Source organism: Mugil cephalus, chromosome 16 (assembly GCF_022458985.1).
Source record: "Mugil cephalus isolate CIBA_MC_2020 chromosome 16, CIBA_Mcephalus_1.1, whole genome shotgun sequence".
Lineage (NCBI taxonomy): Eukaryota > Metazoa > Chordata > Actinopteri > Mugiliformes > Mugilidae > Mugil > Mugil cephalus.
In genome coordinates this window covers 6394914-6420582 of record NC_061785.1, presented here as the reverse complement: position 1 = coordinate 6420582, position 25669 = coordinate 6394914, and the positions used below count along the sequence as shown (strand labels likewise).

The following is a 25669-nucleotide window of genomic DNA, read 5'->3' as shown; positions in this document are numbered from 1 at the left end:
TGTCTACGGGGGCTGTTTCTTTGAGCAGATTTAGAAGCTTTTTTTTGTTTGTTTGTTTGTTTACGGCGGTGCCATAAGAAAAAAAGGAATAATTTCCAGACAAAGCACTCGCCTGCCTCGGCTCAAGCTCAAGCATTAAACTTGTGCAGAGAATTACTTGAGCCTATTGATCCGAGTCCTCGGCCATAGACAGGGCAGCGTGCAAAATCAATGCTTTATTTTCTCTTAGGGTGGGTTTTTTTTTTCTTACTTGTGAAAATGAGATGGAAACAAGGAGCCATTTACCTCCACTGTTTTCCAGTGACTCATTTTTTTTTTTTTTTTTTCACGTATTCATCTCTTTTGGGCCCACATGTTTTTTTTTCTCATGTACTCCTTATCTCCAGCTCATTCTCAAGCATGAATCCACCTCTTTATAGCGGCGGGGAGGGTGACGTCAGGCCTGTTTGCGCTGTGGTAGCTGCCCTCGTGAAATGTACACTGGACTGTTTGTTCGGCCTAAATCGGCTCTTATGCAAAAAGAGCTTCAGCTAATTGTCGTTTTCACTATCGGTTCACCTGTTACGATAATCGTTTTCGGTTTAACTGATTCACTTTTGATTTAGAAAAGGCCAGATAATCACCACAACAACATCATCAGAAGTCTCTTTTTTTTTAACCTTTGACTCCCACGCTAATAAAAAGATTAATCCCGATTAAATATCCTGTGCACTGTAAACTGCGTTTTTCACATATCATTATTAACATGTTCACACAACATAAATACTGAAACTGTGTGATGTATATGATGACTAGCGCTGGTTAGAAAACAACAAAATGAGAAATGAAGCATTTTATTATCTGCTATCACTGCAAAAAAAACCTTCAGGCGTGCGGTTACAATGCCAGTCAAAGGGTTAAGAGTTAAGCCCAAAACACAGCGGCGGATATTTCCTTTACAAACTGCAGCTGAGATAAAGCGCCTTTAACAGTGAAAGTATTGTCAGAATATTTGACTCAGAGATGAGTCATCCATGCAAAGACGCTTTGTGTGCACGTGCTGTGTGCACAAATGAAGATAAAGTAGATTTGCAGTTGCCAATGACACTAATCCAAAACAACAAACTGTACAACCAAACAATGCGGAGTAAAATCTATATATTTCTGAAATTAGTGACTTTACATGCTAATCTGAGCATGTAGTTATGACTTATATAAAGTCCTTGTAGATTTTATCCACTTTTTTTTTTATTTCAATCGAAGCCTCATGTTTCCAGTTAAAACTGTCAATCTGTTAATTATTTTCTGTCAATTTTATATATATAAAATTATTTTCTCAACAGTTTTAACTTTAAACGTAGCTAAATACTAACATTAAAATATGTTGGATTTTTGTTAATGTGTATTTAAAGGAAATTTTTAAAAAGAAATATAAATATATATATAAAAAATGTCTAATCAATCAAAGATTTTGCGACCTCCCTGCAGTAACTATGCGGACCCCCTAGGGGTTGCGGACCCCCTGTTGAAGACCTATGAATTAGTGTTAATATGAGTCCAAACGTGACCCACAACAAACTTTTCTTTACATATCTTTGGAGGTTTAACTTGTAGCACATCCAACATTCTCACGGTCAGCGCCAACTTGTTAAGGCCTCCCTGCCTACATTACCCACAATGCAAGCTTAAATCCAACAATTTATATGTGCTAGTTTTAGCTAATGTAGCTCCCAGCTCTCCACACCTTTACGATTTCCTCTGGAAACTTTTATAACTTTTTTTTTTTTTTTTTTTTTTTTTTTTTTTTTACATATGTAAAGACTAAAGATCCGACGTTTTTTTTATTTATTTATTTTGCTAAATACGCAACATCCACGTGTCCTCCAGCTCGGCTCGGCTAAAAGTGTTCCCTTTTATTTCTACCGTATACCCTCGACATTGTTCACATCTGAGGTGCAGCTGCGGTCGGACGTGAAGCTCAAGAGAGGACAGGGAAACACAAAAAGGGGTCAGCGAACAGGAACACGGCTGGTGACAGACTGCCTGCATGTGGGGTGGTTTCGCTAACGAGAAGCCATTGTGCCCTCGGTGAAGGTTAACTCTCTGATTCAGGGAGGCAGGAAGTGTTAGCTGCCTCCCCTGCACTTTTCCCATCCGCAGCCTCTGCCAAGCCTCGGCAGAACAATCCAGTCCCTGTGACTGAGAGAGGGGGCAGAGATGGAGGGGGAGGGGGGGGGGGGTCAAAGACAGAAAGAGGGAGGAGGAGGAGGAGAGGGTGAAAAAAAAAAAAAAAAAGTGGAGAGGTCCAATTCTGCAGGGTAACATCAGGCTCCTGCGTTATGCAAGTGTTCCCTTTTTGTCTGCCTGACCCAGGGTTTTGATACAGATTGCATGAAGCATGATGGCGATGCAGAACATTCAGTCCGTCCCCTCTTCACGCACACACAACTCCACGACTCCAGCTCCAAAGTGGCCAGCTGTACGTAGCCAGGTTCCAGCAGGTTTAAGCTCCACACAAACAAGCCCCGAAATGGATATGGGCTAAACTCGCACAGAAAGACAAAACGCCCACACAGAAAATAGATATCTCCAAAACGCTCACACACACACACACACGCCGCACGCACGCGCGCACGCTCGTAAGTCACAACACCTCACACCGAATCAACAATCGCATCTTTGTTAAATTATCCAGGAAATTGTTTGCGGTGCTTTGATAACACAGGTGTTTATATGGTAATAGCTTCTGGAGGCTGGATAAGAATGAAACAATAAAGTCATTAGGGTGTTACAAGAAGAAATGAAACTGGGCTCCTTCACACACGGCAGCTCACACACACACACACACACACACACACACACACACACACACACACACACACACAGACACACACACCGTCTCAACCAGAAGAGGCTGAACTCTTATGCACAAATTCATTAAAATAAAAAAAAAAAAAGCTTTAATGACCCTTGATGTGTGTGAACTTGTGCCAAGTTGTCCGTAGAAGGGGCTATTTATCTCCACTAGGGTTGTGGTTATGAGGAAGATAAAAGAAAATAGAGAATAAAGAATAGAGCACACACGAGATTGGATCAATCATAGGCAGGCTGGCCTGCTTGTCTCACCTAAGCCATTAAAATAACTCCACTTAAGGGCTTTTATCTTCCGCGCGGTGGTATGTAAGCGATCGCCGGTTTAACGCGGGCCCCGCCGCGCGCCGCTCCTCTTATTGACATCAGCCTTATTTCCCATCTGTCACCGCTTCACATCCTCCGCCGTCCGCCGATGTAATTCGCTCCATCCTCGCGGGCGGCGACCTTTGCCGAGCTCCCTCTGTTTTCCCGACGTCGCGTGAGATGAGATCTGCGCGTCCGTAGGTGTTTTTAATCTCGGGTTTGCGTGTTCATGCAAAGCGGCGCGAGCGGTGACGCGGCCGGCTCGACCTTCTCGCCACCTTTCGCTTTGAAGGGGATTTTTTTAAAGCTGCACTTGTTGTTGTATCAAATACACGCGCCCATCAGGCATAACATTATGACCACCACATTACTAGCATTGTGTAGTAAGGTGAGTTGTGAGTCATCATAAGTAGAGAATGGACATGGACCTTCTGATCACCCCACAGATAGTTGCTGAGTGTCATTGCTATGAGGTGGGGGTGTCGTGTCTGGTCTATGTGGGGGCTACATGTCCACATGAATGAATGCCAGGTCCAAAAACTTCCCAGCAGAGCATTAAATTGTCACAAGATGGTCGATGTTGTTTATGTCTCCTGTCATAAGGGTCATAATGTTTTGGCTGAAGCAAATATTTATTGACTAGCTAGTAAACATGGCAGATACTCATAGCATATGTACATTTACAAGGTGCTAATAAACACAGCTCCCAGTAAACGCTGTAGCTCTGTGGCTAACATGCTAGCTAGCCTGATGCTAAATAGGTGAAAACTAGTGTTAAAGTTTAATTTCCATTTAATTTTTTTCAACAGCTCTCTACATCCTCTTAAATTTAACACATGAATAAATTGAATTTCAACCTCCTCCTATTTAAGGGAGGGGGGGCACCATATTAATTATCATATTAAATTCTCAGAGAGAAGACACCACGAAGCTGTCTTTAATTGAGTTAAATAATAACTGTCATTTTGTTGATTTGCGCCCGCCAAATAATAAAGCGCAACGCCGCTCCGAGCGAGTGGAACCGAGAGCAAAAACAAACGGGGCGGCGTGTGAACAAAGATGTGAATCAACAAAGGTGCCCCCCGCTCATCTGATCCCGACACATCCCTCCTACAAAAAGGGACGGTTGTGCACAGCGTGCAGATGCTGCTAGCCTGGCTCTGCTGGTAAATAATGAATAGGTCACACCTGGTGGTCTCTTAGAGGCTCGCTGCAGCCTCTGTCCCTCTCTGGCATTGGGAATATGTGTGTGTGTCTGTGTGTGTGTGTGTGTGTACCTGTGAGTGTGTGGCAGAGCGCTAACATTAATCAAAATTCTCCTGCAGTCTTCATTTTTGTTGTGCTTTCTTTAACCTTTAGCTGCGCGGTGTCCTCTTGTGTCACACTCTCTAAAGTGCTTTAAAAGTGTTTGTGCTTTTAGTGCGCGTGTGTGGCATTGAGAGCAAATAAGGAGCATTAGCCGAGCCTCTGTGCCGGGCCACGTAAGGATGTGTTCAGTGCCACTACAAGGTGACAAATGACTTACTCGCATCTCTGCAGGGAGCTAAGAGTCTGCGGTTAAAGGTGTCCAACAATGCAGTCGTCCGTCACGGTGGGGCGGGCGATTTCTGAAGAGATTCCCTTTAATGCAGTGGGACCGCAAATGGCCGAGAGCCAATTCATTATTTGTGATCACTTCAAAACATAAAGGGGAAAAGATTTCTCAAATACCCAGTTGAGACGTAATGCATCACCAACCATGCCGGCAATCTGCCCTCTATCAAGAAGCCTTTGCTCATTAAAAATACATGTGGCGTATTGAGCTGAAGTGCGCCAATCACACAACCTCTAAAAAAAAAAACAAAAAAAAAACACAACTCCTTGTGCTGCTTCACAATCAGCAGGTAATGAGCAGCTTGGGGCTGAAGTGGGACTTATACAGTTTGGCAGCACTCGAGGTTAGAATTTGTCCACAAATGGGGGGATTATTTAATTATTTGACTTAATAAATTAATAGCATGTCTGAAAGCTGATAGAAAATAGTTAAAATGACCACAAAGAAAAGTTAGAAGATTTTATTGGGTCCTTTTGCGACGGTATACTCTTGATTTATTTATGTTTTGTCGCTAATTAATTAGTACATAGGTCTTTGCGACCCCTAGTGGGTCTGCAGAGGTACTGCAGGGGGGGTTTCAAAATCTTTGGTTGATTAGACATTTTATATATATATTTTAATTTTCCCCACAAATTTATATTTCTTTAAATGCGCATTAACATGAAAACAACATATTTTAGTAAAGGGATAAATGGAGGCGGAAGACGTTATTGTTCTGAGACTTGTCAATCTAAGTCCCCTGCACACAGTAGGACCCGCCCCTATCGCTGCTGAGCCAATCACGAAGCTGCATGTGTCAGGTTCCTTGCAACTGGCCGAGAGCATATTCGGTCCCCAGGTGAAATCCCAGAAGCACGCTGCAATGTTAGCATAAAATGCGCTAACAGTGCAGCTAGCTTCAATCAGCCAACTACTGAGGCCGACACTGGTTGGTGATTCATTGGCCCTGCTACATGTTTAAAGTTAAAGCATGAATCTGTCAAATATTTGAACCTGTGTATTGTTTTTTTAGCTTCAGCTTAATAAATGCAAAATGTTACTAATAATGTATATTTATAAACAGCGCTAAAGCGCTAAAGGCTCCAGCAGCACTTTCAGTCTTTGTTAACTTCATTCTTTGCCCACGTGCTACGTTCACCTCCATCCTGTGCATCTCCTGGGGCCTGAGACCCCCTGTCATTAAAACCTAGTGACGCCCCTGGTGCTGTTCTTCATGTTGTTTTTTTTTGACTTGTTCCTGTTTCTTTTCCTCCTCCCTGGATCTTGTCAGTGGGTGAAGTTGTGCCAGTAACTTTTTAGCTAATCGTTCTTATACTTTGTGGTGCACAGCGAACAGTTCCCAGACTCAGTTTTGTCGCCAGCCATTCATTGCGCCACCGACGTTCTGCGAAGTGTCTCTGCGCCGCCCGCAAACACACAGATTTTTGTAAGAGCGGTTCATTTATTCGAGAAGAAACTCTTCCAGGAGTGCCAGATACCGCTGGGCTCGGCCCTGCCTTATCAGCGGCGCGGGGCCGTGTGCGGTAGAGATAGCGTGTGGCGAGTGCGTCACAGAGAGCGTGTGATTGGAGGGCGGATTCAGGAGTCAAACAGCGTTTTATCTCTTGTATATCAATCACGGCACAATGTGGCCCCCGCGCGCACGAGGGCGAGGGCACCGGAGCTCGCTGCTTTGTTTGTTGTAGCAACAAAACCCGCTCTGAAGTGGTATTGTGGCGCCCTTGTTTTTGTAATATTTATTTCATAAAGGTGACTGTTGTGTTGTCAGGGAAGCGGGAGTCCCCACACCGCAGATTCACAAACCTCAGCAGCAGAAAAGAATAGAAATCATAGGATTCCCATTGACAGCGACTCCTCCGAGTCAATAGTCTTTACAGGGTTTTTGTGTTGAACACCGCGCGAGGCAACGCGGCGCTATCTGCGACTACTATGCTCTCCTCCTCCAGCAAGATAAACTCTTGTCATCAAGGAATTAGAGTAACTATCTGGTCTGTGTGTTTTCCTCCATGCGAGCAAACAGCACAGCAAATCAAAAGAGTGTTTACTGGGCTTGGAGGAAAAAAAAAAAAAAAAAGAAGTAGTGGAAGTGGAGAACAACACCGTGTTTCCTGTCTAGTGATTTGTAAAACTCTTGAATTAATTTTGGCACGGAAAGCTGGCTCTGCTTACGGGGAGTTTTCCCTATAAACAGTGGAAAGGAGACTCCTGCCTCTCGAGTTCTTTCCATTCTTTCCGCGCTCGCTCACGCACTCGCACCGCTTTTATTGCCTGATTGGATTTTAACTCGGTTCTATCGGTCCTCCTCGTTGATGTTTATTTCTTTTTAAAATAACTAGTCGAAGAATAACTCTTGCTCGTTGCAACTTTGGTCATATTTCACAGATGGAGTCTTTGATTCTTGATCTGGAGAAATGTTTCTTTAACAAACAAACGCATGATGATGATGAAACAGGCTGCGAAGAACGATATGTTCGTGTTTGGAACTGAAGAAAAATGGATCTATTGAACTACGCACTGGTCAGGCGTAACATTATGACCACCCTCCCTGGACATGAGCCTTCTGAGGGCGTCCCGTGGTGTTGTTTCTCTGTGGATCATCCCACAGATACATGATCAGTTTAGGATCTAGTGAATTTTTAGGCCAGATCTCTTGGGGGCTAAGCCTCCCCTGTACTAAAAACCTAGTGACGGTGCATTTTGTGTGAGTGTCAGGCTGAGTGTCATTGCTATGTGGTGGGGGGGTGTCTGGTCTGGTCTAGGTGGGTGCTACATGTCTAAGTAACATCCACACTAATGAATGCCAGGTCCAAAAGTTTCCCCGCAGAACATCGCGTTGTCACAAGATGGTCGAGGTCATTTACTTCTCCCGTCGGGTGGTTTTAATGTTGTGGCTGATCGGTGTCCGTAGCTCAGCTGCCATTTGTCGAAGTTCTGAAACACCTACAACTGTTGAAAGTCAAACATAATCATCAGAGTGTTAAATACCAGCCGGCTCCGCTCACTTTCCATTTGCTTGACTTTCTTGTACTCTTTGTTTTGCTCTGTGTGATCAAGATACTAAATTCACCGCCTGAGGCACTTCTCCGTGTTCTGCTGCTTCTCCCCACAACACTGGAGTCCGCCGAGGCCACGGAAAGGAAAAAAAAAATGAAAAAAAAACAAAACAACTTTTCCAAGTTCAGTTGCCAAACACGATATCAAATTATGATCATCGGCGCTGACTCGTGTCCCACCCGGCCGGTTTAATCTGTGATTCAGCTCGTACATTTTCATCCGGCGCCGGGAATCACGTTATTAAGCCCCCTTAATGAAACAGTCAGAATGGACTCTCCATATCTTTGTGCTCTAAAAAAAGCTCATCTAAATGGAAAACACATTGTCTGCATTATTTGCAAGTGTACAATGAAGGCAGTTGCCATGGCTACAGCCATCGGAGGCTGAAGCCTGGTTTGAGGCCAGAGGGGCTACAGGAACAAAGTGGCTCCTAATGGAGAGATTGTACAAATGGCTCTCTGAGAGGGTTATATATCGCTGGCATTTCCATGTTGGCTGGCGCAGTCACGGCGCAACAAATGATCAGTTTCACATCATATCCTTGTGTCAGCTCCCGTTCTAGTTAATGAAACAAGATAAATCTCACCATGTTATTGGCGCCGCCGCCGAACAGGCCACTAAACATTCTTAGAAATCTGTTTTTTATTCTTTTTAAGTGGCCGCCCTGTGTTGTTTTTCCGATGTATCGCCTTTTAAAGAGCCGTGCGGATTCTTCCAGTGTACACCAATCAAAATGCAGATTGTCTACACAGCATGCCGTCCACCCAGGAGAGTTACAGCTGAATACTAAGCAGCAGAAAGCTCTCCGTTTTGACTGCTGTTTGTGCTTCTGAGACAGAAAAAGGAGGGAGGCAAAACGGGAGGAGGGAAGAGGGAAACGGCAGCACTTAATTCATTTTCCTGTCTGAATGTACGTTAAATTACCTTTAAATCCCGCGCAGAATTGCACATTGCAGGTAAATGAGTCGCTTGGCAGCTAGTAAGTGGCGGCAAAGACACGCTGGGAATCGGGGAGAAGGTGCCTTTTTTTTTTTTTTTTTTTTTTTTTTTTTTTGCAGAGAGACGTTTCGCTAATAATAGAGGATGTGCTCGCGTGGGACCTCTGTGCTCTCCGATTCATGTCAGATAATAATTGGTTTACCTGATACGACGCCCTGTGTTTGGTCGGTGATGGGGGCAGCGGTAAAACAAATTATCAGGGGGTTGACCTTTGGTGGTGCGCCGCTGACTCCAGCCAGGGAGGCTGGTTGACAGGAACACCAACACACCTCAGTGCCACACAAACCAGTCTTAATGTCACTGGATACAAGAGGCTCTGATATAAACAAACATGTTTATGTGTGATGGTGTCGTAAGAGTTTCTTGCATTCATGTAGGTTTATCTCAGTTTAACAGATTACAGATTGCGAACAAATTGCTTCTGTCGGATGCAAATTGCTGTAACGCACCAGTATTTTTTTCCTATTTCAGAGAGAGATTAATATCCTTCTCTACCTTAATGTTCAGTTTGAGTATTTATGGAGAAAAAATAACATAAAACACACCTGTGAATAAGTCTAAACATTAGATTGTATTTAAACATGGACAATGCATTCCCACTTCCTCGGATTGGCCAAACTAATGTTGGTTTCCTGGGGATATGGGACCTCCCCAATCAGACTTACTCGCATTTTTGTTTAACACTACACTCTGCTCTAGAAGAAATGATTATAGACTGCACTTATTTTATTTTATTTTTTCACAGTCCTACATACAGAAGAGGATTAGGGCCACTGAAAAAAAAGTCAGAATTCTCCCTTTAATCTGAGAATTCTGAGAAAAAAGTCAGAATTCTGAGAAAACAGTCAGAATTCTCCCTTTAATCTGAGGATTCTGAAATTCTGAGGAAAAAAGTCAGAAATTCTGAAAAAAAATCAGAATTCTCCCTTTAATCTCAGAATTCTCTTGAGGAAAAAAAGTTAGAAATTCTGAGATTAGAGACAGAATTCTGTAAAAAAAAATAAAAAAAAGGAAAAAAGGCATAATTCTCCCTTTAATCTCAGAATTCTAACATTCTGAGGAAAAAAGTTAGAAATTCTGAAAAAAATCAGAATTCTCCCTTTAATCTCAGAATTCTGAGGAAAAAAGTCAAAAATTCAAAAACAAATGTCAGAATTCTCCCTTTAATCTCAGAATTCTAACATTCTGAGGACAAAACTCAGAAATTCTGAAAAAAATTCTGAATTCTCCCTTTGATCTCAGAATTCTGAGGAAAAAAGTCAAAAATTCAAAAACAAATGTCAGAATTCTCCCTTTAATCTCAGAATTCTAACATTCTGAGGAAAAAAGTCCGAAATTCTGAAAAAAATTCTGAATTCTCCCTTTGATCTCAGAATTCTGAGGAAAAAAGTCAAAAATTCAAAAACAAATGTCAGAATTCTCCCTTTAATCTCAGAATTCTAACATTCTGAGGAAAAAAGTCCGAAATTCTGAGATTAGAGACAGAATTCTGAAAAAAAGGCAGAATTCTCCCTTCAATCTCTGAATTCTGAAATTCTGAGAAAAAAAGTCATATTTCTGAGAAAAAAAGTCAGAATTCTGAGATTACAGTCAGAACTCAAACATTTTTTTCTTTCAGTGACTAATCCTCTTCTGTACCTTTGTGTTCAGTGTTCTGTTTTAGTTTTAGTTAGTTATTTGGCATATTAACTTTTTAAAATGACTGAAACATCCTTGGAAAAACAAAAAAATATATATTTTTGATGTGTATTTTGGCATTTTAGTTCAGACCAAGTCCCACCCACTAACAAGGAGGAGGTGGAGCTTATGACCTATACTGCAGCCTCCAGTCACCAGGGGGAGCTCTACTCGCTTTGGCTTCACTTTTGAGGAGCAGTTCCTCATCCATCTTTATTCACAGTCTATGGTCTAAACATGTGGTTTACTTTGTGAGCCCTCAGTTTTGTCTGCAGGCTGCACGAGGCTCCAAGAACCTTAACAAATCAGAGAGAATCCTGCTTGTAGCCTGACAGACAAAACCAAGGGCGTTAAAAGTTGCCAGTGGAGCCGTGGTGATAACCTTCTTTGTCAACTCAGGCGCTTGTATTATGCATTATTACAGATGGAAGCAGTGAGGGATTTTCTGAGCAAAGTAGACTGTAACTAAAAAAGTCAAGCCGATCTAAATTATGTTTATTGTCTGCTGGGTGTCATTCAGAGCCACTCTGAATACAGCAGAATCCGTATTGTCAACACAAACACAAACAAGCGATTGAGTGTTACTTTCAATCCCCCCTTTTTTTTTCTCCCCCGTAAGCCTCGGTTATTGCTAATTCATCAAGGTCCTGCACAGTCGCAGCCGCTTGCTGTGTCGTGTTTGTGCGAGGTTTACTTTACCCTTGCAAACAGGTTGTTCACACGTTTGAAAAGGAGCTCTGTTTGCGCTGTAGCCGGCCTTAAAGCCCGTTTCATGTCTTTGTTTATCTGAGAAGAGAAGAGTTCTCAACTCTCAAGACTTGTTTGTCCTTCCTGGGGCTCAGACTCCTCCGCCGTCGTAGATCTAGCGGGACTCTTTTCTCTCTGTGTTCTCCGCGAAGCATTCATTCATGTGATGAAAGAGATCCAGGGCTTTTGGAGGGCTCCGCGTGACGTCCACGATATCCATTTTTTTTTCTGTAGATCAAGACTAGATATACACCCAATTTGAATTTAAATCCCGGGGAATCGTCTGCGGCCTGCGAGGCACGTAGCACCGTCTCGGAAAAAGGCGCCGCTCGATATTATAACACAATTTGTATGTTAAGAAGGGGGGCCCTGTTGTTTGGATATGTTTCTAAGTGTGAGCGTGTTTGTGTGTGTGTGTGCGTGTGTGTGTGTCTGCCTATCGACCGGTGGAGGATGTGTCGCTGACAGGACAGCCTCTCTGGCCATTGTGTCATGCTTGCTTTCAATCCATTATTGACTAATCTCATTAGCCGAGGATCCTAACGCTGAATGAGCCCCAGAAACTGACTTCCCTCCCCTCCCCTCTCGCTCAGACACGCCAATCACGTGTGCGCACACACACACACACACACACACACACATTCACATGCAAACGTGCTCACATATTAAAAGCCCACTGCCACACGGAGGAAGAGGAGTCACTTGTAATTACAGGCAGCCGTTTTGGAAAGAAGTTTTTTTTTTTTTTTTTTATTGCTCTTAATTAATCATTTTAATTAAGCTACTGCCTATCTGCGCTTTCCACTGGATTAGCTAATTATATGTTCAGCACTTTTTACTTGTGTCCTGTCGTATGTGCACCCCTCCACCCCCCACCACCACCACCGCCACCTCTCGCCTTTGTCCCCGCGGCCTGTTTGTTCGTGGATCACCTGCGCGTCTGTAAAAACATCCCCTTTGCATATCGGCTCGATTCTGAAGGCGTAAACTTCATGGAAAAGGGAGATGCAAAGTGTCGATGCGATTTGCACATTCGTGCCCTGACGATACTCGGTCGGCATCTTTTTTTTTTTGTTTTTCTTTCTTCCTTTTCTATCTGCGTGGCCAGGTGACCGAGGCTCACACATCTCTGCAGCATCACCCAGCAGAGAGAGGAGAGAGCGAGCAGATAGATTCATGACCCAGCCAGCCTGTAATTGCTGATGGTTCAGCAGTTTTCGGGGCCTGAAACAGGAGGATACAGAATTTCTCAGCTTTTTCCACTTCTTGCGGCATTCATTTCCTCCCTTCTTTCTGATCCAGCAAGCTTGCGCCTCTCTTTCTCTCCCTGTGTGTGTGTGTTGCTGCCTGCGTTCTCTGTTTGTGTGTTTGTCTTTAGCTATTTGTGTGTGTGCGTGTGTGTGTGTGTGTGTGTGAGTCCTATACACTCCTAGAAATGCTACTGCAGGCAGCTTTGTTTATGTTCACCTGTCAGGCTACCTCAACTTCTCTGATGGATGATGTGGAGCTCCGTTGTTTGCCAGCAGCCAGAGACGAGGTTGTCGCTAAATTACACCAGGGAACAATATGCGCGTCTTTGAGCGCAAAGGTGTACAGTCACCGAATGTTTATTAAAATGTAGCACTGGGTGGTATAACAGTTCATACCGAATACTGGTACTTTTTTTTTTTTTTTTTTGTTATGATATGAATTTTTAATATACCGGACCACCCCTAAAGCTGTCCCTGAAAATGTGCCCAATTTTAGCTTTTTATGAATGAAAAAAAAAAAAAAAAAAAAAAAATGTTGCGCGCGCACTACAATTATTACGGTAGCCGGTCACGCTGCTATTGATGTTACAGACACAACAGTTTAAATGTACTTATATATGGAAAGATGTGTCAAATTAAATGAAACCGTAATTGCCCCTGCTTCTTTATTTCACCTTGATAACATCTAATATCTCTGAGCTTTAATTGTCCCTGGATTTCCACATCAGCAGTCAGTGCTAACACGGGGTCATGCTAACCTGTTTAACTACTACTGTGGGATTATTCTACAGTATTTATACCATCACAGTAAAATAGTCCATCCTTAGTCAATCTACTGCATTAACTCCTCTCTCAACCAGTAGAAAATACTGTGAACACATGATTATGTGTGGAAAAAAAATACCGTAATACACCGTGATATTGTCAGAATTCTAAAAAATACCGTAATATACATTTTTGATCACACTACCATATCACCACCATATTATAATGTAATAAATAAACGCTTCTGCTGCTTCTCAAGATTCTTCTGCAATAATACATTTAAAAAATCACTCAGTAAATTGTGGAATAAAGTTTACAGCTGCCTTATTTGTGCAGACATTAGGACGAACCTTTAGCGCCCTTGAACAGCGGTAAAGATTGTCGTCCGAAGCTGTCGTTTCATTAGCGTGTATGAAAGACCATGTGTGATGTTTGTGTGAAATGCATCGCTTCGTGCGGCGTAAGTCTTGAATTGCATAACGCCTGCAAACCCCTGTCCCAGCATTCAATATTCATCTGAGGCTATTTATAGCTCGCTGTAAGATTATATAAAATGAGACGTACTGTTCTACAAACATGTGATCCGCATCGTTGGGAGCGTGTACTCGCATGCCCTCTGGCTTCCCCTGTTTCTTTTTTTTTTTTTTTTTAATGACTAAAAGAGGGCCACACACACAAAAGCGGGTTGGGTGAACAATAAGGTACGCTGAGTTAAATAAATCAGGGAGAAGAAGAAATGTCTTCAGTGTTTCTTCGATTGAGGACTCTTAACTAAGTCTACCCTCCCTCCTCCCTCCTCCCTCCTCCTTCTGGAGAATCTCCTCTTTCTCCTCCTGACACATTGGCATTCTTCACAGCTGCACGTGAGATGAGAGGCTTCCCGATTCATTTACACAAAGGCAATCAAAACATGGCAGCCTGCAATCTTTGGCAAATTAGAGCAGCGCGAGCGGCAAGGTGCGGGACGCGAGACGGAGGCGAAGGCGGCGAAGAGGAGCGGAGGGGCGGCGGAGGTGTTTTTTTTTTTTTTGCACGGGATCCCGTCACATGCTTGCGTGTGCCCTCCACGGACAAGATTTGTGACACAGATTTAGTGCTGCCTAACCTCTGAATCACCCACCCTCCTCCCCTCCTCGCTCCTCTCGCCACACAGCCGACCCCGTCACTCCCCCCTTTAACATACAGACACGCTGGAACGCAGACGCCCGGTCACGGAGGGGGCGTGCAGGATAGGGGATGGGTGGTGGTGGTGGTGGTGGTGGTGGTGGGGGGGGGAGTATGGAAAAACGCAGCAGTCAAAAGCTCCTCTCTTCTGATCAAGCGTCCGCCCGTCTGGTAATGTGTTGTCATTGACCAATTAGGAAATCCAGATCAAACAGGCGCAGGGAATGGCCTCTCGCTGCCCCTCTCTGAGCACTCTGCTCTTTTTAATTGAGCACATTTGTGGAATGAGAGGCTTCTCCCTGGAGGGACCAGTGGCTGTAGATACTAGCCAGCTGCTAACGCAAGGATTCAGTGAAGGTTATCAAACTGTGTGAGGACATAAAAAATGATTGATTTCCATGAGTCGGCTAGGTGATATCGGTGTAGTCGCCCAGTGTGTGCGTTTGAAAGTGGGATGATGCTGGATCATATCTGTTATAGATTTCTTGCGTATCGGGTTTACGGCTTTGAGTGGGTTCTTGAATAAAAGGTGTAGGCCGATACTATAGACCCCTTCATGGCCTGTGTCACACCTGTGACGTCACGTCGTTAGCTGGAGGCAAAACAGAGGGAAGCTTGAGGCGAACACTTAACTTGACTTTCAACCGTGACAATGTCGTCTTGCTGTATTTTTGGAGCGAAAATAAAAAACAGTAACTTGAAGTTTTATCAGGATTGGAGTGAGACAATGAACAACGCGCACACTTCATATCAGATAAGATTAATCAGTTTCAGCCTGGATAGACTAAATTGTGGCTGAAATTGCGTTAATTGTTATTTGGAGGATTCTTGATACATGCTAATGCTAACTGCTAGCTAACGCAACGTGTTTCTGCGGTGTCCAAGTAGAAGTTGCATTTGCTACTTTACCCTCCACAGTGGTTTCACTTACTTCTTGTAATATCTTTGTTGGAGAGGCTTCACTTGTAGTCCCGTCAGTCTGAGTTAACTTTTTAAAATAACACTCACGGTCTTGGGGAGTGAGTGTATTGGGATATTCTTTAAAAATATATGTTTTCCTCGTTCTTTCTTGGCAAAACAGTCCATTGAAATATGCTAACTGGCGTTTACAGGCTACAGTGTTTGAGATGTTTTGCCTCCAGTTAAGCCCCGCCCCTCAAAAAAACGTCACATTGCTTACAAACTGTGAAGGGGTCTATAGGAAACGTAAACGTTCTGTTGGCGCTTTATAGAAAATAAGATTAACTTGACCTTCAAGGGGGAAGGAAATGGTTTTGGAAACAATGCGCATATTTTAATTAAACCGATAAAAAAAAATTCACAAAGATTAAAAATCATACAAAGATGTTTCCAGCTTGTTTCTCATTTTATACCATTGAAAAAAAAATTGGAAGTTTTGGACTTTTCGTGATGAGGCTGAACAAGCGATTCGAATCCGCTTTTACAGATTAAACAAATAATCAGATTTGATTCATTGATCTTCTTCACTCGGAGAAAGTCTGCAGGTTAAGCCGTTAAATGGAGACGTTACGGAGGCCGTCATAAGTCGGGGCACTCGCGCCGCGTGTCTTCACCGGCCTCCTCGGTGAAACGGGCCGAGCTCATGTTGCTGCTGTCCATCAGTGTCGCCGCAGGTTGAGCTCATGCACTATTTAAACCCTCTCACTCTCCCTGTTTCTCTCCTCCCATTCACTCAAAGTCACAAAAAGGCCAAAGGTCACCAGCACAATGGAGACGAGGAGGTCCTCCATCCTCCGGCCCCAACAACCCCACCCCAACCAACGCACACACACACAGGCCAACAAATGCACACAACTTATCACTACTACTACTCTTACAGCCTCGTGTTGTGCTCTCAGCCTTCTTTGAATTCCTTCCCATGTATCTTGCAGCCCGCCTGTCACTCCTCCCCCCAGCGCTATCAGTCTCTCTCTCTCCCCCAGACCTCATAATGGCTCCTCTTGGGTAGCGGCTGCGTCTGCGGCTCCCGCTATTTCAAAGTTTTAGCTGGGCCGGATTAAGCATGGTATGTGGAAAATGAACAGGCACTCACCGGAGGGACACATGAGCTGAATGCATAATAAACCGGGAGACTGGCAGGGAGGGGAAAGAGAAAAAAAAAAAAAAATGAGAATAGAAAAAGAGAGGTGGCGGTGGAAGTGTGTGCGCACGGCAACAATATCACTCACCGGAATGGAAATATAATACCTGTTTGACTTTTCCTCCTCTGCGCTCGTAATCAGAGGCAATTTTTGAGACAAAATGTTTCGAGGGGGCCGAGGCGAAGGTGAGGCGAGGGCAGTAGCGTTTTTTTCTCCGCGATAATGAATGCGCCCCCACAACAATAACCGAAGGTTTACACTTCTTTGGCTCACTGGTTTCACCGCCGGCACCGTCATCATCATGATCGTAATCGCCGTCCTCCTTACGCGGCTTCAGAATTCCTGCAGGATTGCAGAGGAGGAGGCCGGCGGAGCGCCACAGGCTGGCTCGCTCGGGAAGCGTCGGGCTAGCCGGCTAGCTCTTCACGCTGCTCTGCGTTCGGTGGGGCTCGCACAGTCATGTGTCTCATCTGTGCTGCCTCCAGTGCCCCAGGGGAATATTGACCCCCCCCCTTCGTTAACTATTAGCATGAGGGTGGAAGGAAATTAAAAGAGTCGGAGGTGGCAGTAGAGGGCAAAACGAGAGGCAAAAAACCACCGTGATGCTCCTTATGTTTGCGTGTGGATGGAGGAAAGGTGGGGGTTTGATGATGGAGCCCCCATATATGCCTTTGTCCTTTTCTTTTTCTTTTTTTTTTTAAGTGCAGGCAGGGAACGGTCCCAGAGACTTGGTGAAATGTTACACTTGGTTAGAGAGGAGATATTGCTTAGGCCCCCTTTATGATCCCGAACCTCTGTTTTCTTCTTCTGGGGATGAAGAGGAGGGAGGGTGGGGGTGGTGGTGGTGGTGGTGGTGGTGGTGGTGGTGGTGGTGGTGGGGGGAAGGAGGGGTGGCTTCCTCCACCATGCTCCCTTTGCTGTTCTAATCATGCTGCAGATGTGCCTGATGGCTGAACAATTTCTGTGTACTGAACGTGGGGCTCCCGCAGGAATCCAGGAGGCTCGCTTATGTGAGCTGTCGTGAAAGAAAGAGGAAAAGAAAAAAAAAAAAGAAAAAGAAAAGGGAGTGAGAGGGCAAAGAGGGAGGGAGGGAGGGAGGGAGAGCGTGAATATGGGTCTGCATGAGAGAGGGAGAGGGAGTGCAGTGAGTTAGAGAAAGAAAGACAGAGGGAAAAGAAGGAGAGATCAGTGAACAGCGACCAACGCAGCAGGGCTCCTTTGGATTGTGTGTGTGTGTGTGTGTGTGTGTGTGTGCGTGTGCGACAGAGTGTGAGTGGCACAACTGCGAGCCCGCCCTCCGCTCACGGTTGCCTCTGGAGCTGCAGACCAAACCACATTAAATAAAAGAAATCCATTCCCAAGCCTGTTAAGGAGCCATGTGGGGAGGTGTGAGAGCGTGTGTGCACTCAAGTGGCTGCGAGTCCATATGTGTGTGCAGCAGAGAAAATGGGGGGAAGGGAAGAGGAGGGAGAGGAGGGAGGGAGGTGGTGCTGGTGAAGGGCTGAGGGGAGGGGAGGTAGAGCAAAGGGAGGTGGGACAGGCAGGAGGCAGCTCATATTATCCTGCGTGCCAGCTCTGGATGGAGCCTGCCGGGGATTATGGCACATTCTGCAGAGCAACAATGGAAGCCGCACCGTTTCGTACACATTTCCATCCCCGTCCGCTTTTCTCCTCCGGCCGGACAAACGCCGCTTTGTCCTCGCCCGCCTTTCCCCCGGCCACTTAACAGGCGGAGGGACCAGGAGGACACCTGGAGTCCTCTAGAGGTGCCCTCTCCAAAAACTGAACCCCCCCCCCCCCAGCTCCCTCCCGTCGGTGCGAGGAGACGTCTCCACAATGTTGAGATAATTAAAGGGGAGCTGTTCGCGCCGGGCCTCGGCCGACAGTCGGAAGAAAACAAGACATATCTCGGAATCAGAGCTCATTAAAATCACGAGGGTGAAGAGATGCCCCCTCCTCCTCCTCCTCCTCCCCCTCCTACCACCTCATCTTTATCACCCCCTGAGCAAGTGCTGCAAACAGCCGAGCCCTAGTCAGTGATGGCGCAGATTAGTCCTTCATTGCCTAATTCACCTACGACAGATGACTCACGATCACCTTGAGCCGCGTCCCCCAGAAGTCACGAGGAGCGACGCCGATTCCTCGATTCCTCCCCTCGCTCCGGCCGCCGCCTCCTCCGCTTAGCGGCGTTTCGATCAGCGGGAGCGTGCGCGTGGCTGACGGGGGTGTTTCACACTGCTCTGCGGAGGTGTAACACCCTGCTTGTAGTGTTGTTGTAAAGCACATTAGGAGCCGCTGAGGGTGTTGTTATGGTATCATGATGCCGGCCCAGCACTCAAGGGAAGGTGTGTGTGTGTGTGTGTGTGTGTGTGTGTGTGTGTGGTATGATTCATTCAAATGTGGCAGGAAAAGGGTTAGCGAAACTCGCTGCAGTGCACGCACTTTTAAATAACCTTGAAACTGCCTTGTTCTTGTCAAACTTTCCTTGCGACATATCGCCGCCGCCGCCTCCTCCTCCCCAGATCCCAGGTATGAGAAGCCAAAGCTATACGTAAATTCAGAAATGTAATAATATTCTTTACCGATGCCCCCCCGGCCCCCCCTCCGGAGTAGCCGAGACTGTTTTGGTTCACGAGCCATTTATATGAATAAATTAAATGTGTTTACCACTTCCCCGCGCCTCGACGGCTCAGCTGAGAGACGGTGTAAAGCGGGAGAGGGTTCATGATCCATTTGTTCTGCCGTGATGGCGGGATAAAGCTAATCATTGTCTACTCTTCTCCCCCTCCGACTGTTTTCATCCTGCACAGCGGAGGCACGCAACTCGACTAACGCTAACAGGCTGGAAACTCTCTTTGAAGATGCAGGGTTGGGTTTTTTTTTTTTTTTTTGGGGGGGGGGGGGGGAGGAGGGGGTCTGAAATAATGTTTAATGGATTCCAAACTGTGACAGTTCAAAAAGGCAATCCCGTCTTAGTTACCGGAGACAATGCTCCGCTGTAGCTATGTTCCATTCAACCTCGTTTAGCATCTTCCAGTCATCAAATTAAATCCGGGGCTTTTTTTTTTTTTTTCCAGAGGCGGACTTATGTAATCACGCAACGAGACAAAACGTGGACCCCCGTCCCTCGGCGGGGCGCGGCGTGGACGCGGAGCTTTAAAGTAGTGGTGCGGAGGGGGAAGAAAAACATTGTTTTACCCTAGAGGTGGGCTGATAGCACTGTGAAAAGCCCATTTTGAAGAGGTGTAGGCCTCATCTGTCACCGGGCAATGGAGGAGGCAGCCATGCAGAAGCCCCCTGATTATAAAGAGATAATTTCATCCAATCCTCCGGTGGTGCTCCATCGCCTTGCCGCCATACTCCACTGCCTTTCATATTTGTTCCCGGCCTGCATCTCCTCACCCGTTTCGTTTTATTACAGCTCCCACTCAATACATATATTTTAGCTCCCCCTTGAATAGGAAAGGAAAGCGGGTCCCTCTCCTCCACCACCACCTCCTCCTCCTCCTCCTCCTCCTCCTCCTCCTCCTCCACCACCTCCTCTTCCTCTTCCTCCTCCTCTCCTCACCCTCCCCGTCCCCTTCTGCGTGTCTTTTGTTGTGCCGGAATCCACAGCTCTCAACTTGTTGTGTAACGCCCGCCGTGCAATTTGCAGTAAATTAAGCTCGACTAAGGACACATCTCTGCACACTCAAAAGCGTAGAGGGTGGGTGGGCGGGGGCTGGGGGGGCGAGGGGGGGGTGGGGGCGAGTAGAGTTTCCTCTAGTGTATCTGAATCAGGGGCGAATAAGATCACGTAAGGTAGCAGAGGAAATGCAGGACGATAGCATCTGCACGATAGAGGGGAGCGTGTAAATAGGGGCATGCTCATAATTGCGCTTGTTGTCACATCTCTTCGGCGTCACGGGTTTCACTCTTCAAGTCGCCTCTTGTCGGCCGCCCTGAGACGCAACAAAGGAGCTCAATTAGAACATGTGAACACCTCGGTGTTATTTATTTTTTTAATTCACTTTCAAAAAAAAAAAAACGGAATAAGTAATAAATGTAAATGTGTGCACGCGGGCGTCACGGGGCGGGAAGACGAGAGGCATTGTTGCGACGTGTGTTTAACAGGAGAAGCAGAGGCGGTTGAATGGCAGCCCAGCCTTTTTTCTTTCCCCTCATTTTAACTCACTGTTGGAGGTAAGAGAGATGACATGGAGAGAGAGAACAAGGGAGGGGAAGAGAGAGCAGGTCGACTCGCTCATCAATAACCACAAGGTCAGACAGGCAGTGCCGGGCTGAGTGGGCCCTGTTAGGAAGCAGCAGCTGAGGATTTGTAGAGCTTGTAAAGGCTTAAAGCAACACCGCTCCGCCTCCTTTGTGCCACTAGCCAGGTCTTTGAAGGGCCAGGGAGACACCTGCTGGTGGCCGAGGGGCACGGTGAATCCGGGGGGCCACCCTGGCCGAGGATCGGCAGCTCTCCATCCACAGAGGAGGGGATGTGTGATCGGTGCTGGGAGTGATGCAGTTGCTGTGATACGTTACTTTTTGCTGTGATGTAAGGCTTGACAAAAAGATAATTGTTAATATTCTACACGGTACAAATGTTACAATACATGTTGGAGATTAGCAGAGGAGAAAAAGCAAGTGTTGACTTCCTGTTGGTGCTAGAGAACAGCTGATTGGGGAGGAGACGACTGCAGCGGCGGAGTCGGACTCTCAGGTGGACACATGCTCATTATTTTCAGTTTATTACTATGAAACCAAAAGTACCTCACGAAATAGCACAGGTTCTCCCAACGAAACATCCAGCGTGGTGCCGGCTTTCTTCAGGTGTTACAATATACAGCGGTAGCTTCTAGCACTATTGATTTCAATGTGAATGCACCTACATTTACAGTATCCCTATCATGGTATGTATTGAGCCATGAGCCATAACCGCTCCATTATAATGTAGCCTAGCTTAGTCATTATACCATTTCACATTTCACCTTCTACTCGACGTGGGAATTAAGCTACACTGAATGCAATAAGATCCATTGAGAACACAGAATCCATATGTCCAGTTATTTTAGGTGAATGGAACTTAAAAGTAATGTAATACTTTGCAAATACCCAACACTGTATATAATAATGCATGAACGTATTTCATCACCGTAGAGGTTGTTCTCCTGTGTGAGATTCAGCGTCTGTGCTGTTTATTTTATTTTTTTAAAATTACGATTCAGTCACGAAAAAAAAAAACAACGCGGCTTCGGATTAAAATTCATTTATGGACTTTAAAACGTGCGCGAAGTCGAGAGCCGGCCACTTCACAGTGGAGGTGTCCAAACTCCTGATCCCCCGGACCTCCCCGAAGTCGCACGTGTCAACAAACAAATACTTTCCATCTGCAAAGAGAGAGAGAGCCAGAGGGCGGTTGGTAAAAGAGAAAAAGAAGAAGAAAAAATCCTCGGACGTCTCTTTTTCTTTATGAGCTTTCTAATTTATGGAGAGGAATGCACCAGCGTGCCCTTCTCTCCTCTCAAGTACAGGCATGAGCAGCTCCAATAGGTAGCATAAAAGCTCTTTAGCCGTCTAGTGGAGTAGATTACCGGCCCTGCCGTTAAATCCAGCTAGAGACCCCTAAGTGAGCATTATCAGTATGGTGCAGGATGCTGTGCCTCATCTCTCCCCCTCTTCTTCTTCTCCTCCCTCATCTCACAGGTACTTTGGTGCGGCGAAATTCCTCTTCACTGTGTGATGGTAATGGAGAAAGATGGCGTGGGGAGGGGATGGGTCTGAGGGAGGTGTTTTAGTGAGAGATGATGCGCCACAGGATGAGATGTCCCTGCAGTAGCGGGAAGGAATGATTGAGGCGGGAGGAGATAGGAATGGAGGGGGGGTGAGGGGGTGCAGCTTTCACCAACGATAAATATGCTTATTAATTCACTAAGCTTCAAGCTGCAGGTCACTATGAGTTATAGCCGACAACCGTGTTCTAATATTTATTTGACACTGAATGCAACATTAAATCAGACCCCCTTCCCCCCCGGGGTAAAATTGATAACCTTTAACGCGGCTTGTAATACTTTTTAACTTGTGATAATGCTATGTAGTACGTCAAATCACTGCCCCCATTGTTTGCCATCTGTGAAAAATTATTCTCTCACATGAAAGGAGGAAAAAAAAATAAAAAAAAAGAGAGAGAGAGAAGGAGAGAAAAAGGTTTTCCATAAGCTGCTGCTCCAAAATCAATAGTGCGCTGTAAGGGGTTTTGTTAGAGGAACTCTTATGTAGCAGGAGGAGAGTGGAGGGAGGCAAAGAAGGGAGGGAGAAGAGAGGAGGAAGGAGGAGGAGGAGGAGGGGGAATGAAATGTGGAGCATGTCTGGGCCCAGGGTACAGATAATTGTTAACCAAAGATTACATAATGGCTAAGTAATGTAAACAGTGAACCACATGCCAAGTTAATGTTCTCACAGGCCAGGATGGAAGGGCTTCATGCAGCTCTCTGAGGTAATGCTGACAGACTGTGAGGCTCTGTACAACACGTGTGTGTGTGTGTGTGTGTAAGTGTGTAAGTGTGTGTGTGCGTGTGTCTCCACCTCTGTTCATTTTCACCCCGAGGTGCTTTAAACACGGTCAGACATCCTGTCTCGGTCCAGCGTGTCCTCTCCAAAGGTGCACGGCGGCGTTCAGGGCGACCGCCAGGGCTTGTTAAGGGTGTCACAGGAGCTGAGAGGAATGTCATCCTTTGGGCTCTCCGAGGTGCTTGTCACCTGCCAAATCAATATCTCCCTGCTTAGCTCACAGCACACACAGCGCTCGCGCTCGCTCACGCACGCACACACACACACATAACGGCAATATCCCGGCGGTGACGGGATTGGCAGCTTCGCCTGGTGGAGCTGAGCCTTAACACTTGTCTGTGTTTCTGTTGCAGAGCTCTCCAGTTTAATGGCCGGCAGGTAGAGGCCAGAGAGGGACAATCAACATGAACTCGATTCCGTCGATGGACAGACACATACAGCAGACCAATGACCGTCTGCAGTGTATCAAACAGGTGAGACACGGTTATCTGATTCGTGTTATGCTGCAGGTTTATGGCGGGAGTGGCATTGTGGCGGAAAGAGGAAGTGGGATTTAACAGTACATTTAACTTTATGTTTTATTTTGGGAAGGTTTTGCCTCTATAGACTCCTTTACGGTTTGTTAACAATGTTGCGTTTTTTTTTTTGAGGGGGCGGGGCTTAACCGGAGGCGAAACATCTCAAACACCGTAGCCTGTAAACTGTAAACAGTTAGCATGTTTCAATTGGCTGTTTTGGCACGAATGGTCGAGGAAAACCCATATTTTAGTGAATATACTAATACACTCACTCCCCGAGATCGTGAGTGTTAATTTAAATAGTTGACTCTGATTGAATGATACTACATTCACCTAACATTCACGTTGTTTTAGTTAGCATTAGCATTAACATTTAACAAGAATCCCGTAAATAATGATTAACTTAACGTAATTTCAATCATGATTTAGTCTAACCCGTAACGTTATCCAGGCTCAAACTGATGATGCTACTTATTAATGTTATCTGATAAAAAGTGTGCGCGTTGTTGATTGTCTCGCTCAAGTCCTTTCTTTTAATCGCCAAAAGTCAAACCAAAGTTGTCTATGACTGGCAGTGGCTGGTATGTGGTAAAACTTCAAGTTGGTGTTTTGTAACTTTTCGGTTTTGGCTCCAAAACATTGTCACTTTCAACCAAAATGTAGAGCAAGACGACATTTGGTTAGCCTCAAGCTGCCTTGACATTGTGACGTCACAGTGTTGTAGGCCATGAAGGGGTCTGTTTTTTTGGGCAATGGTCTTAAAGTTATGCCCTTATTCTATTCTATTCTACTCAATTATGCACCGATCAGCCACAACATTAAAACCACCGACAGAAGAAGTAAACAACACTGAACATTTTGTGAAAAGTTTGGTCCTCGCATTCATTGGTGTGGGTGTTACTTAGACATGTAGCACCCACCTCTACCAGACCAGACACCCCCACCCCATAGCAGTGACACTTGATGGCAGCAGCCTGACAAACACACGCGATTTAGGAACTTTTTTTTTTTTTTTGCATGCACATTTTTTAATTATTATTATTTTTGTATGTACACTTAAGATATGTTTCTTTTGTTGTCGACAACCACGAGCCACTTTGAACCACAGGAATTCAGTTTCTCCCTTTAACTGCAGTTTAGACAGAACCCACTTGGCTGCAAGTTGAGACAAATATACATTCAACCCTTCAAGATAATGACTTTTACTATCTCAGCTCCAGAAAAGAGAGACAAATACGCAGTCATCCAGCTAAAAAAAAAAAAAAAAAACGTTGTTTGTTGGTTTTCTGGCTATATTTGTCCTTTTGCTGTTGACAGGGGAAAAAAAGTAAGAAAACAACGCTCTCGGTTCCTCTTTTGGGTTTGAACCCACACACACACGAACCACACACACACACCACACACACACACACACACACACACACACACACTCACACACACACACACACACACACACACACACACAGAGGCAGGGAATTACGATCGTGGTCAGGATGGATTTTTCCTGTTTTGCCACACACAGTAAAGTGACTAATCGCTTTTATCAGGCCTGTGGTGTGACTCAGGTTACTGGCTGGGGTCAAAGAGCGACGGCTCCCGTCCCTCCCCCTTCACCATCACCCGTCTTTCTTTCTCCACCGACTCTTTTGTTCTCGTCACCACCGTTTACCGCCGGACGAATCTCTTGGCAGAATTAAAACAGACATGGTTGCGTAACCCGGGGCTACGAGGGCTCTCCTTTTTTTTTTTCTGATCTCGTCTTAGAACTGACGGCCCGTTTTTGTTTCTGGGCTGAGGAGGTCCACCTCCCTGAAAGGTGAATCACAGGCCCCTGTGACACAACGTATGGGCCTCCAACACAAAAGTGGCAAATTGTTCCAGGGTGTTCTCAGCTTTGTATGAGAAGGAGACAAGGTGAGGCAGGAGCCGGAGAGCAAATAGAGGGAAACCCTGATGCGTAAAGACGAGCTTTGATCTTCTTAAGTAATAAGGTAGAGAGATGTAAACACTCTCTGTCTTCAGTCTGGTTACCTTCTTCACAGCGGGGTATTAAATAATTCAACATCCACTCCTCTAGTTGTGAGGGAAGAG

The 25669-nt window shown here is 45.5% G+C and overlaps 1 protein-coding gene across 2 annotated transcripts in view; it reads left to right on the top strand.

Moving 5' to 3' along the window:
* Nucleotides 1-25669, top strand: part of LOC125022241 (zinc finger MIZ domain-containing protein 1-like) — a 123884-nt gene that overhangs the window by 54664 nt on the left and 43551 nt on the right. For both annotated transcript variants that reach the window (XM_047608720.1, XM_047608721.1), the window contains exon 3: nucleotides 23414-23533. In XM_047608720.1, coding sequence (XP_047464676.1) covers nucleotides 23465-23533 — 69 coding nt within the window. In that variant the 5' untranslated portion in view covers nucleotides 23414-23464. The remainder of the gene's footprint in view (nucleotides 1-23413; nucleotides 23534-25669) is intronic.